Source organism: Solanum lycopersicum, chromosome 4 (genome assembly GCF_036512215.1).
Source record: "Solanum lycopersicum chromosome 4, SLM_r2.1".
Classification (NCBI taxonomy): domain Eukaryota; kingdom Viridiplantae; phylum Streptophyta; class Magnoliopsida; order Solanales; family Solanaceae; genus Solanum; species Solanum lycopersicum.
Genome location: NC_090803.1, coordinates 1,110,697 through 1,124,751, shown reverse-complemented (window position 1 = coordinate 1,124,751; position 14,055 = coordinate 1,110,697). Strand labels below are relative to the sequence as shown.

General features: G+C 32.1%; 1 protein-coding gene across 1 annotated transcript; it reads left to right on the top strand.

Moving 5' to 3' along the window:
* The first annotated feature begins 8,448 nt into the window (after positions 1-8,448).
* On the top strand, positions 8,449-13,986 carry LOC101252276 (uncharacterized). Its single transcript, XM_004236927.3, has 9 exons — positions 8,449-8,935; positions 9,657-9,740; positions 9,835-10,176; positions 11,719-11,854; positions 12,118-12,280; positions 12,602-12,730; positions 13,068-13,262; positions 13,434-13,556; positions 13,633-13,986. Exons 1-9 carry the CDS (start codon positions 8,770-8,772, stop codon positions 13,738-13,740), a joined length of 1,446 nt encoding a protein of 481 aa, XP_004236975.1. The 5' UTR covers positions 8,449-8,769; the 3' UTR covers positions 13,741-13,986.
* The last annotated feature ends 69 nt before the right edge of the window (positions 13,987-14,055 follow it).

Below are 14,055 nucleotides of genomic sequence, written 5' to 3'. Positions count from 1 at the left end.
GACACAACAAATAAACATGATAGGCCCACTCGGTAGGCCTATAAATCTAACTAAGGCAGGGTTTCTAATTAAGGACTCCTCATTTCCCCTTGCCGCCTTGTCTCCTCCTTTACCTCGCCATCTCTTATTCTCTTGAGACCTTCTGTCTCCTTGGACTAATCCATGTCTCCGCCTTCCTCCGTTGTGGGTTATCAATATTATGGTGATGTTGGTCATGGATTCTAGTATGTCAGCTAACAAGAGTAAGTAGTATAGTTTCTTGATTTGGACTTTTGCTTGCTGCTAACTTCCCTATTCTTTCTCAATTGTGTTCTCAGGTTCTATAATTCATGCTCGATGTTCTTTGTTGGATCTTGTCTTCTGAGAGATGTTGCGTGCGGCTTTTGGAAATTTAAAATCCGATTTCCTCCATAAATTCTCCGATCTAAGTGGCAGATAAGTTTTCATATCTATACCTTTTCTTGTTGAGGGAGGGAACGACAGTACGAAAAACTACAAAAGAAACAAGGGTAAACCAATCAAATCATGACGTTATAGGTGCTTGCACGGATATGACTTTCCTAAGTTAGTTTGAGCGAATTTGTTTTTTTACTCTTCCTTCCCCGCTTAGTAGCCACATTTTTTTAAAAAGCAAATGATTTTTTTGTTTTTTAAGGCAAATTTCATGTTTTATTCGAAATCCAAAACAAAATTACCCATCCTGACACTTCTGCGGGCATGACCCAACCTACACTTAGCCCAACATTTTGAAAAGGACAATAAATAAAACATGATAGATCAACTCGGTAGGCCTATAAATTCTCCATACAAATGCCATATAAATTTTCAAATCTATACCTTCTCTTGTTGGAGGGGCGACGGTACGATAAACTACCAAGAAACTAAGGTAAATCAATGAGATCATGACATTGTAGGTGCTTGCAATGGGACGGATGCAACTTCCCTCAGTTTGTTTGAGTGGCGTACGTCCATCCCCTCCACACCATTTTATCCATATCTTTAGTCTTTAGGGTCATTCATAATCAAAATGAATGATGGATTGGTTGTTTGTGTGCTAGAAAGTCATGACTGTTCAAAATGATGGATTTGGAATCAATTTATTGGTTTTTGAAGCCACTTACGTGGGATACGTGAGCTTTATGGTTAAACGGCAGAGAAAAGAGACATGAAAAACTTTAACCAACATTCTCATGGGAAAGCAAGGTTAAAGTTCAAGATGAAACTATGAAACAGAGCTAGATATTAGCAAGAATCCTAGAAGCCTATCCTGTCTTGATTAGCGAACATCACATGATCAGCAGCCCATGACAGCACAGTTATACATAAAGCGAACATCACATGATCAGCAGCCCATGACAGCACAGTTATACACAAAGCATCCGGATCGTTTTCGTCAAATCATGTTCCAATGAGGGGGTCCTTCAATTGGAACCGATAAACTCACTTTGAAATGCCCTACACCCATGGCTCTAGGTTCTCACATTACAATTAGCCTATCACCACAAGCTCGAAAAGCCAAACCTCAACCATTCATTGAAGCTACTCTTTCAGGTAATCTTCTTATGGTGACTCGTGCTTTAATTAGCTTGTCATACTTCCTCACCTCTATGTTAGCATAATCAGCAGAATACAAATCATTATTTACAACTGCCACCAATGGAGGTGCTTCGGATGTAGCAGGCATATCACCCCTAGCTGTAGCTCATACTCGAGACATGCTAGAAATTTTAGTTAATTTTCCTGTTTCAAATAATAGTAGTCTCCATAGTGTGTCAATAGCACCTTTGACAACTCTGTTTTTCCAATGCCTGCAATTACATAAAAATTTCTATCCACAAATACCACAAAACACATTTTACGCTGCTTGGTGAAGTCTTCGAGGCTTCGAACTTTAAATTGTGAACTTCTGCTGAGCTAAGTATTTTGACCCCATGAGTCGCAACCGACAGCTAGAATGGAAATCTCCCCAAAACTGGCAACAAACGTCTTGGTGCATTCTAGATGACCAAGTGTTTTTCTTTTACTATAACGATAAATGACATGTATAAAATCACCTTTCCATACACAATCAGCTCTATCCTAACTGCCAAAGAGCTGCTTGTGTTTGGAAAGGAGATCTTGTCCATGTCATGTATCGTTACAGTATATTGATAAACACTTGGTTATTTGGAATACAAATGAATCCACCAAGGTGCTTGTTTGGCTCTTCCTGCTTTGAGAAGATTTCCATTCTAGATGACGGTTGTGACTAATCACGGGGGCAATATACTTAGCTCAACAGAACTTTACAATTCAAAGACTAGAACGTGAAAAACTTTACCAAGCATGAACACGTGGGCATAGGATGTGTTCTGCGGTATTTTTATGGATAAAAAGTTGTATGTAATTGGTGGCATTGGATGAAAAGAGTCGTCAAAGGTGCTATTGACACACCATGGAGACAAATATGAACTGAAAATAGACTGAAATCTTGATCATGTCTCCTGTTCGAGCTAGAGCTAGAACACCTGCTACATTCGAAGCACCTCCTTTGGTGACAGTTGTAAATAACGGATTTGTATGTTGTTGATTATGCTTACGTGGAAGCAAGGAAGTATGACAAGCAAAACAAAGCACGGGCTATAATAGGAAGATTGCCTGAAAGAGCAGCTTCTATAAGTTAATCATATATTGTGTGATGGATAGCGTAAGAGCCACAAAGGTTCAAGGGCCATTTGGAAGCACAAAGTATAATTCTATTTACTTTTTCATCAGTTTGTCATACGATTCGTTTGTTTGTGTATACGATTCTGTATACACAAAACTTGAGACAATGATCATTCAACAGTGCAAGAAAAGTAATGCTACAAATAGGTGTAATGAAATTTTGAATGAGCTGATAATAAGCTATCATCGAGCATCACCAAATGCAGAAATCAAGTATACTAAGACTGATTCAAGTGCGAATTACGAGTTATTGGTCAAAGGATCTGGGATCATTCATATCAGAAGAACTCTCCGAGTTTGTAACAAGACAAACTATACTTAGTTGCGCCCACCCTTCACTTTTGATGCAGCACCCATCTCGGATTCTTTAAAAATACACTATTTTTGGCGAATCCGACACATACCTATTGACATTTTTGATGAATCCGAAGCAACATATAAACTATATAACCAAGAAGAATAATCATTGTAATCCAAGGGGACTGGACTAGCTAGGCATTATATCGGTGATTTGAACTAGTATAAAAAAAATTGTGTCTACTATCTATTATTCTATATATATATATATATATATATATATATATATATATATATATATCGAATCTTCAGGAAGTTCAATTTAAGGGCAATAGTGCATCTTACTAACAATATTTGACCAGATATTTGTTTTGCAGTAAATTTACTGGCAAGATTCAGTTTCTCCCCGATAAAGGACATTGAAATGGTGTTGAACACATGATTGAATATCCTCAAAGGACCATAGTTATGGGCTTATTCTATTCCGAGGAATCCAAAACAAAATTGATTGGTTACGCAGATGCAGAATATTTATCTGATCCGCATAAAGTTCTATCTCAATCACGCTATGTGTTTGCATGTGGAGGCACAATAATATCCTGGGGATCAATGAAGCAAATGTTGCTCTGCAGAAATAAAAATCCTTTATGAAGCAAGTCAAAAGCGCGTCTGGTTGAGATAAATGACACACCATATTCAAGAAATGTGTGGTTTTTCTTTAAAAAAAGAATATACCAACCACAATGTACAAAGATTGGAGACATCATCACAAGAAATCAAGTGATGTTTTAATCAGGGGGAGTACAATACGCGTTGCACTCTTTTTCCCTTGATCGAGGTTTTTTCCCACTGGGTTTTCCTGGCAAGGTTTTTAATGAGGCAACAAATAGTGCGTATCAAAAGATATGTGTACTTTTTTTCCTTCACTAGAATTTTTTCCCACAGGGTTTTTCCTAGTAAGGTTTTAACGAGGCACATTATCTATGGACATCCAAGGGGGAGTGTTATAAATTGATTGAATGAGTGGATAGTCAATAAGGTTGGTACATGAACAACCATTCATATTCACTAGGTTACATGAACCTTTTTAGATAAGAATGTACCTATTTATTATGATACTTAATATGGTGACCTTTGGAGTGATTTCTCACTCTATAAATAGGGTTGTTCATTCACTATTGTAATATAGATACATATGAGATTTGCATACACTTGAATAAGAAGAAAGTCTTATCTTCCATTTTACTTCTCTTGTCTTTATCTCTTTATATTTATATTATCATGAGCTTGATTTTATAACATCTATATATATATATATATATATATATACATATAAATTTCTTTGAATTATATATATAATTTGAACCAAATTAAATTATTGAGTTCGACAAATCTCGTAAACTATACTCTAACGTGTAAAGGCAAGCCCATCCTACTTTTTAGTAGGTACAACGATCCCACCAAACTTGTAGACAACACTTTATCAAGTTGATAAATAAAGATATTTTTGGACAAAGTGAAAAAAAAAACTATCTGATATAATTCAATTTGAAATAAATAAACTTTTTTTTTTATCAAGATAAGCACTATCACTATTGCTATACAATGATTGAGAATAAAAATATGATCAGCTCCATTGATTGGACATCTTTTTGTACTCTTTTCAATTTATTTATTTTTTAACAAAAATAAAAACTAATTTTAATTATGTGTAAGTATCTTTAAAATACACTATCAAATTTAAATTAAATATGTATATTTATATTTTAAATATAGTAATATAATTTTTACCTATTGTATCATGTTAATTAGTTTCTATTTTTTATTTTTTCTTTATCATAAAAAGTATTCTATAATTATCTTATAAATAAATAAATTATAAAAACATTTTTTACAATATGAACTTTAAAAACATAAATCATATGTTAAAATAGCTTATGGGCAATCAAAAGTAAAATTTTACAAAATGGAAAAAGTGAATTAAAAGTGAAAGAAAGGTCCACCATAGTGTCCTCAATTTGGCATCACTATTTTGTTTAATATATGTAAAAAAAATAACACGTTCACTATTGTATTTTTTTTTAATTTATATAATTTACGCTTTTTCAGCTTAGAATTTATCAAAACGAAAATAAAAAATTTACCTACAATGATAGGAATAACAAGACCACACACGCACATACCACTTCGACATTTCACTTATGAAATTATACTATAATTTTATTATATACTATTAAAAACATATAGTTCAGTGAATGAGATTTTTTTCTCTTATCTTTTTTTGATAACAAGGGAAACCGCAGCTGCTATCCTTTGAGTGCACACAAGATAAAACCCCCGCTCCTATGCAATAGCTCGCAAACTACGTAGAAGAGGTAACCCGCACTAGGCTTATCTTCCAAAATAGACTATATGCAATAATCGATCTCTAACATGAATATCGAATATGAAAAGAAAAAAAATCTAGATTGAATTCCTGAACAAAGATCTGGATATCAACTTAATGGAGCAATAACTTGAACTCAACTACCAATTATGATCATCATATATATTTTATTTTAATTTTTAATGTATAGTTAATTAAATGGAATTAAAGTAGAGAATTGCAGAATAATGTTTACATACCTCAATGTTTATTCTTGTCAATATTGACATTGACCTTTACAATAAATGCTTAATTAATTTTTCAAAATATCTTTACATATGGGACGAAGAGGCCCCTTGAGTAATTTTCAAATATTAAGCTCAATGGTCAGGTTATAAAACTTTTTTAGTAAGGTTAAATTAAATATAGAAGTATTAAAAATATTTTTAAATTTGGTGTGAATTATTAGTTTTATGTTTGAATTCTTGATCATTTTGAATATATTATTTTATTTGACTAATTGAACTTAAATACATTCCTGGTTGAGTGAAACACACCCCCTCTAAATTCTTGCCAAATTTACTGTGTTTTCAACACTTGATCTCTTCGATTTTTTATTAAGAGTTTCATACTTTTATAAGAGTTTTCACTACTTGTTAAGTTTAGTTAGTCAAGTTAAGAAGTGTTAGTTAAGAGACAAAACTAATAATTTGCATCAAGTTCATATATTTTCAATGCTTCTCTCTAAATTAATTGATAATTTAGGCCGAATAGACAATGATGTTATATAATTTAAAGGTTAAATTAATATTTTATTCTTAACACTAATTACTTATTTTTTAAATCGTTTTCTAAGATATAATATTAAACATCAATTAATAACGATAATGTGATAAAACAATCATGTCAATCATTATGTTCTTAATGATTATATCAAATTCAAATATAACAAATAAAAATAAATAAAGTAAATATCTCACAAATAAAAATATCCAAATTATATATTGATGGAGATGTACCACCAAATTATTTTTTTGACATGAAATTTATTTGCTATATAAGTCTATACCTAAATAGGTATATATAGGTAGATAAGCCAAAGAGTATTAATAAGCCAAATTAACTTGTAAACTTAGCAAAACACTTTCTTAGAAGTGTTCTTCTCACCACCATTTCTTTATTTCCCCCCTAATTAAAGCTTAAAAGGAAGAAAACAATTGACCTTTAACCAAATTTTAGCTAATATTAGCATTTAATGAAAAAGGTAGCAAGAAAGATTGTCAAATATTCAAATTTTTGCCATTTTTTTCAAACAAATTAATGTTTGTGAAGTTAGAACTCCTTTTTCACTTTAGGACAATTGATTACTTTTGGTTTTGAATATTTCTTTCTCACTTTATATTACTCAGATCTATTTCAAAATAATTGAATTATTGAGTCAATATACATTCAGTAAGAAAAAAAATTAGAACATAAAATATACGTCATTTTCACTTGTGCCTTTTAGATATTGTCAACTTATTTTTAAAAATATAAATAATTCAAAGTAAAATCATAAATATGAACAATTGACTCTCTTAAAATTATTATCTAGCAGATGTAAATAAGGGCCAAAATTTAAAAAATAATTAAATAACTCTTTTAAATTTTGAACAATTCATTTATTTTGAACTATAAAAAAAAAATCACTTATTTCAAAACGAGTACGTAGAGTTGATTGAGTTTAAAGAGATTTGACAAGGATAGGAGGTCTTTATTTTATCTGCCATTTGTAGGCAAGGGAATTTAAAAAGCCCAACTACCAAATTAAAGATGATATTATTTTAAATAATAATATTTTTATTAGTCAACAATGTTAAAAATGCATTTTTTGATCATTTTTAATATATTATTTTTTATACACATTTTACCTTTAATATTTATTACTTATTTCGTGTCAGAATCTAAAACTAAACATCAATTAATATAAATATCATACTAAAATATTCATGTCCATATTTATAATGAAAACTTCAATGTGAATAAATAAGTCAATATTTTTCTGTAACTAAGTTTTGGGAGTTTGGTAGGACTTTTTAGCAGTTATAATAGTAGTAATAATAATAATAATAATAATAATACATTTACACTTTTAACACTCATTTTACATTATTTGGATTTTTTCTCTTAATAGAATAAATTTTTTAGATAAGTTATACAGTATTTGATTCGATTTTTCTTTATTTACATAATAAATAATACCTATATATATAAACATGCATTTATATAATATTATATACAAAATAAAATATTGATTAGCGTGTGCTATTTATATATTTATATACAATTTTGAATAGAAAAAGATTACTTTTTCAAATTTCTTGTTACAATTTTTTTTTTACTAAAGCTTTAAAATTAAAATTGTGAAGGATTACAAAAGTAAATGACCATGGCCATTTGTTTTTTATTTTATATATAAGTTTAATTTAATCTAAATATCTTATTCTTAATTACTATTTTTTTAATCCATGTGAAATAAATTATGTAGAGTTGTACTATAGTGCTTCTTTTGTCCCCTTTTATTTGTAATAATTGACTTTCTATTTGTCACTTTCTACTCGTCATTTTGACAAATTAAGAAAAGACAATTATTTTTCACCTACTCAATTTATTTAAGGAGTTAATACTTTTGAAAAACATAAAACTCTTTAATAAGTAAATTAATTGTGAAATTCTTCCAATTAATAGAAATAAAATGATAGTAATTATTATGCTAATTACTTTATCTGTTCAACAATTTATTGACTTTGCATATTTCTTAAAAAAACTACAAATAAATATATAATTTTACTATATTATCCTTTAAATATAATAAATACAATCCTCGAAAGATATAATAAAAAAATAATATAATTTTAATAATAAAATAAAATTAGAAACTAAAATAATTTATTAATTTCATAAATTAGACACAAAAAATATTATTTTCTTCGTATATAAACACATAAACATATCTTTCAAAGTTTTACTTTTACACAATACTCACTATATTTTGTCAGAAAATCTAATAATTAAAAAAATAATTCACTTAATTTAAACTTGTAAAAAAAAAGAAAACATATTTAAACACATAAATGGACAAAGTAATAAGAGTGTTTTGACTTTCCTATGAGAAGAAGAAAAAGAAGAAAGAATGGAACTTTCTTTTCTTCTTCTCTGAAAATCATGTAACATAATTCCAAGAATATATCCTCTATTTTGTTTTTTTGAGATAATTAATGGCTTCTCCACCTCTTCAAGCTTCAAAATTCCTCAAAAATCAATAGATTTTTCTCTCTCTAAAAAAAAATGATATAGATTTTTTTTTGTTGTTGTTGTTGATATGATATAGTAGTTGTTGAGAAGCATATGATTCTGCTGAAATGGGAGCATGTGTATCGCGTCCAGATAGTTGTGTTGGAGGTAAATTGAAAGGTTCAAATAAGTTTAGGAAAAAAAGGGGGGGAAGAAGAAGAAGGAAGAAATCTAACTCACTTCATAAAATTGATGAGGCGTTTCCTTTGGATAACTATAATCCAACATTTCAGGGTACTTTCTCTGTTTTTACTTTTTTTTTTTTGGGATTATTAGGTGTTGTGATCTAGAATTTTGTTGAATTGAATTTTGAGTTAATTTGGTTAAGTTGAAGGTTTTTGAGGTGGAGATATGGAGGTGTGGAGGTGATGAGATCCACTTAGGATGGAAAAGTTTCGATAAATTCGAGTTTTAGTAGCTCAGTTGGTTGGTTACCTGAACTTTCACCTGCGATTCCCCAACTTGTAATGTTTTGTGCCCATTTCACTTCCCATATCCCCAATTTAGGGGAAAAATTAGTGTTAGATATATGCTTTTGATTGAGTAAGTGAAATATAGATTTTCTGATGAACACTTTAAAATCAAATTTTGATGGTTGTGATAATATGCACTTGTATTGGGTTGTTTTGTATACAATTTAACTTAAATAGTAAAACTTTAGATGGTGTGTTGTTCCGCTGCATACAATTTGCCTTGATAGTTTCTCATGTTCTTGTGATGTCGTTATCTTTTCCTAACTCCTGTTAAATGCCTTCAGCAAGTGGCAAGTTAAAGTGAGATTATATGTTTCGTTGTTCGTTAGGATATAAGTTTGTTTGCAACGTTACATCTATTATTCATTGGAAAGGATCTTGTATAGTTTAAGTTTTCATGTTTTTATTCGAAAGGTAAATAGCAGATAAAATCATCAGAAATAACCTTTGGAAATGTTTAATGTTTGTCATGGAAATCGCAGGACGGATTGAGGAGGCATGGTTTGATTCTGCTGCAATATTTGAATCTGATTGCAGTGATGAAGATTTCCAGAGTGTTCCTGATGGTACAGCGTTCTTAGTTTTCAATCTTCTGTTTCAACTGTTAGAATTTTGTTTCGTTTGAAGTTAGTAATACAAATATAAATACAATTACTGCAGATGTACTTTCTGTCAACAGCTTTGATTGTGGGCGGACTAGTGTAGCTTCGATCAAAGATACTAACAATGGGGATGTTAATTTAAACCCCGATGGACCTCACAGTGAGGTACGGCCTGTTTTCCTTGATGAGATCTCGTCCTCGGAAAATATAGGTAGTGGCAGGGAGGATGGTTTGTCGGAGAACTGTGGAATTCTTTCAAACAACTGTCTGCCCCGTCTTACCTCCACTGTTGTGCCTGTTGAGAAGAGATCTCTTAGCTCTAGTCCTCCAAGTTCAAGGAAGAAAGCGGACCTAAAGCTTCCCTTCAAATGGAAAGATGGAAATCCTTGTGCCACTCTACGTGAGTATCTACATCTAAATTTTGATCTAGTTTCTTTGGCACAAAGTTCCTCAAATCTGCATTACATAATGGATTAAGTTTGAACATCATTGTTGGTTATTTTATGAATATTACTTCTAAAGTATCTTAAATTTGTTGCAATTAGTAATTAGCAATTTTTGCTATTGAAGACATTTATAAAGAGAAATTTCAAGAATTACACCACGTTATAACAGGATTTAGTTATTGTTAAGAGGAACATCTTTCAAGAAACAACAATTATTATTGTTCAAAGGAATATCTTGTCTCGAAATACATTTTAAGGAACTAGTGCTCTTATTGGATTATCCATGTCTCATTTTCTTTGAGGCAAAATTATGTGTTATCTGATGACTGTTTCAGCTGCTTTATATATTTGGAGTTGGTACTGTTGAATGGCTTGAATCGGATCCGTTACAACAGAAAGGACGGGGGTCTTAATTATCTGTCAATTCTGTATGTTGGGCCCAAGCCTGTTAGGGCTTAGCTTAGCACTATATATAGACGCTATGGCAAACCCTATTTTGTATTCTGTTTTTGCCTCTCCATAATAAAACTGCTCCCTCTCTTCCCCGTGGACGTAGCCAATTTATTGGTGAACCACGTAAATCTGTTGTCTTGTTTTTCGCATTTATATTTTCTCGTATTATCTCGAATTCCGCACAACAGGTACATTCGGACTAGCAAAAACAGCTCTCCTCAAATACAACTGAAAATGTAGTTGATTTGTACAGGGCAGTGATAAAACTAGTTACAGCTGAAACATATTTCCCAACTAATTGATATTGCTTATATAAATCTTTCGCTATGTGTGAATTCATTCCAAACAATTATAGGCCTTTTGAGGCCACTGTTTTCCATGTGATTTTAGGTGTACCTCGTCTCCTTTTTAAGCAAGTAACTCCCTTAATATAAGTGTAGGAGTGTGAAGGTGGGGTCAGTATAGAAGATAAAACAAAGGCATCCTTGTCAAGGTCCTTGATTCTCTGCTGCACCTTGGCGCGGAACGGATCTTAACAATCTACTTTTTAATAGAAAATTAGTCTAGCTGAGAAAGGAAAAGTAGTTCCAAAAGGAGACTTGACCTAGCAAATGCGATCTTCACCTCAATGCTATACTTCGGCAGCTACGGACTAAGACGCTTCAGAAGAAAAGCTACATCCACCACTTGGCGGATCTTTAATAATGCACTTCTAAGGGAAAATTTAGTCTAGCTGTTTCTCAAAATTCAGTTTTGACCTTTTAGACCTATTTTGTATATCAAGCTGTAAAATCAAGAGAGAAGGAAAAAGAAAAGAAGAGAGTGATTGTGATAGAGGAATTGAATCCTTGACATCATATGTCTGTCTCCGAGCCTGAAAACTGGCTGTTTGGCATCTTGTGTAAATGTTTAAACTTGAAATTTCTCTATAAATTTGTCTTTCGGATGGACTCAAGAGTGATGATTAATTTATCTGTGATCCAGTTACCAGATCAAGGAGAAGGAAATACAATTAGCTAACTTTTATTTGTTTTTGGGTACAGTTTCATCTAAAACCCTGCTTCAAAGGCCCATAGCTGGTAGCCAAGTACCAGTTTGCCCGTTGGAGAATAAATTGCCTGATAGTTGGTCCTATATTGAACCAAATACCTTCAGGGTCCGGGGAGGAAACTATTTCAGGTAATATACTTACAGATACACAAAACAAACAGGTAAGCACTTATTTTATGAGTGTGACAATCTAGTCTTAAAAAAATGGCTAAGATGAAATCCTTCATTTAGAAAAAGTAGAAAAGAAAGGGAAAATCCATATGCCCCATAGTTAAAGATGTGTTTTGTGGACGTTATGGTTATCCTAAGTTTGTGTAACCATGCTTTCTGCCAATGCAACTGCCCTCTACTTTTGTTTATGTTGTATCATTCACATATTGTATTTTCTGCAGGGACAAAAAGAAAGAGTTTGCGGCAAATAATGCTGCATATTATCCTTTTGGCGTTGACGTATTTTTATCTCAAAGAAAAATTGATCACATTGCTCAACTTGTGGAACTTCCTGTCATTGAACACTCTGGGACACTTCCACCCATTCTTGTAGTGAACATTCAGGTACCGTTTAATTAGTGTAGCTTTAAGAGAATAAGTGTGTTTCTTTTCTTTTTTTTCTCCATTGCTCTGGCTGTCATTAAGTTGGTCTGATGGTTAATTTAAAGATAGTAATATTTATGCTTAAGATACACATGAAATGTGTTTCGAGTCTCTTCAAAGTCAAAGTTATTCAACACCCGAATGGTTTGTGAACTGAGACTTTATTCGCCTCCATGTAAGTTTCCAATCTAGCTGGCTGTATAACCTCTATTAATAACAATATTCACGCATTTGAGTTGCTAAGATACTGTTTTCGCCCGTCTTTTTCTCTCTTTTTTACAGGTGCCATTATATCCTACCGCAATTTTTCAGGGTGAAACTGACGGTAAAGGAATGAGTTTTGTCTTGTACTTTAAGCTTTCCGAAAGTTATGCAAAAGAACTTCCTTCTTATTTTCAGGAGAACATCAGAGTAAGTTCTAGACTTCTAGTTACCATGTCATTGGTCCTTGTTTTTCTTTTAACCTGTCTCTAGTTGAATATTTCCTGTTACTTCTTAATTGTTTAATCATGTTTCTTCATGTTCGTCTTTTTTATTGTGCCTCTTGTAATATTTGTTTCTCTGTTGGTGTTTTCTTTTTTCACATTCTGTTAGTTTCTGTGTACATTCTCTAGTAGTATTGTGTTGGGTGCTGATTGTTACGTAGTCATTATTTCATGGTTTATTTACCTCTTGTCTGTTTCTTTGTAAACTATCAGAGTCCGAATTTTTACTGAACAATCTTTTCCTACTCTATCCTATTGATCAGAGAGTAATGGATGATGAAGTGGAAAAAGTGAAGGCTTTTCCAATGGATGGTACTGTTCCGTTTAGGGAAAGGTTAAAGATATTAGGTCGTGTAGCAAATATGGAGGACCTTCGGTTAAGTGCAGCAGAGAGGAAGCTGATGCAGGCATACAATGAAAAACCTGTTCTTTCACGTCCTCAACATGAGTTCTATAAGGTATTATTGTCAGATTTGAGCTTTATTTGGATGAACAACTGAAATTTTATGTTTGTGTTGGCATTAGTATGAGTGCCATCACATCTTAGAATAGAATGGTCGCATCGTCTTACTCATATTGAAGGAAATATGTTCCAAGTTCTTATTACGTTGCTAATGATGTCTTTGTAGGGAGAAAATTATTTTGAGATTGATATTGATATGCACAGATTCAGTTACATCTCTAGAAAGGGTTGCGAAACATTCCTAGATAGGCTAAAGCTATGCTCCTTGGATGTAGGCCTCACAATTCAGGTGAGTATCTGTATGTGACCTCAAATTCTCTTCTTTCCAAATTCAGCTGCAAGTAATTATTCACTTTTCAAATCAGGGTAACAAAATTGAAGAATTGCCGGAGCAGATCTTATGTTGTATACGATTAAATGAAATCGACTATGTGAATTATCAGCAACTCGGGGCTAATAATGAAACCCCTTGAATAGGTGCACTAGCAGTGTATTCCACCGGATATGGCAAATAAGTGAAGAAATTATTGTTAGCTAGTTGTGTCCCTCCCTTTTACCTCAACTGTCAAATCTCTGAGAAGCAAATGGCTTATCGAGAGAGTAGTAGATATTTGAATCTATGGACAAGGATGAGAAAATAGTCGAGTGGTGTTCTTTGTTTCAATGTTTCATCAAACCGCAGTCGATCTGTTTTTATTTTGGATTTTTTTGATGCAACACATCCATTTAGTTCTTCATGTTTTAAAAAGAAAAATGTAAATATTCTCAAAATCTTGAAAGATTAGGTC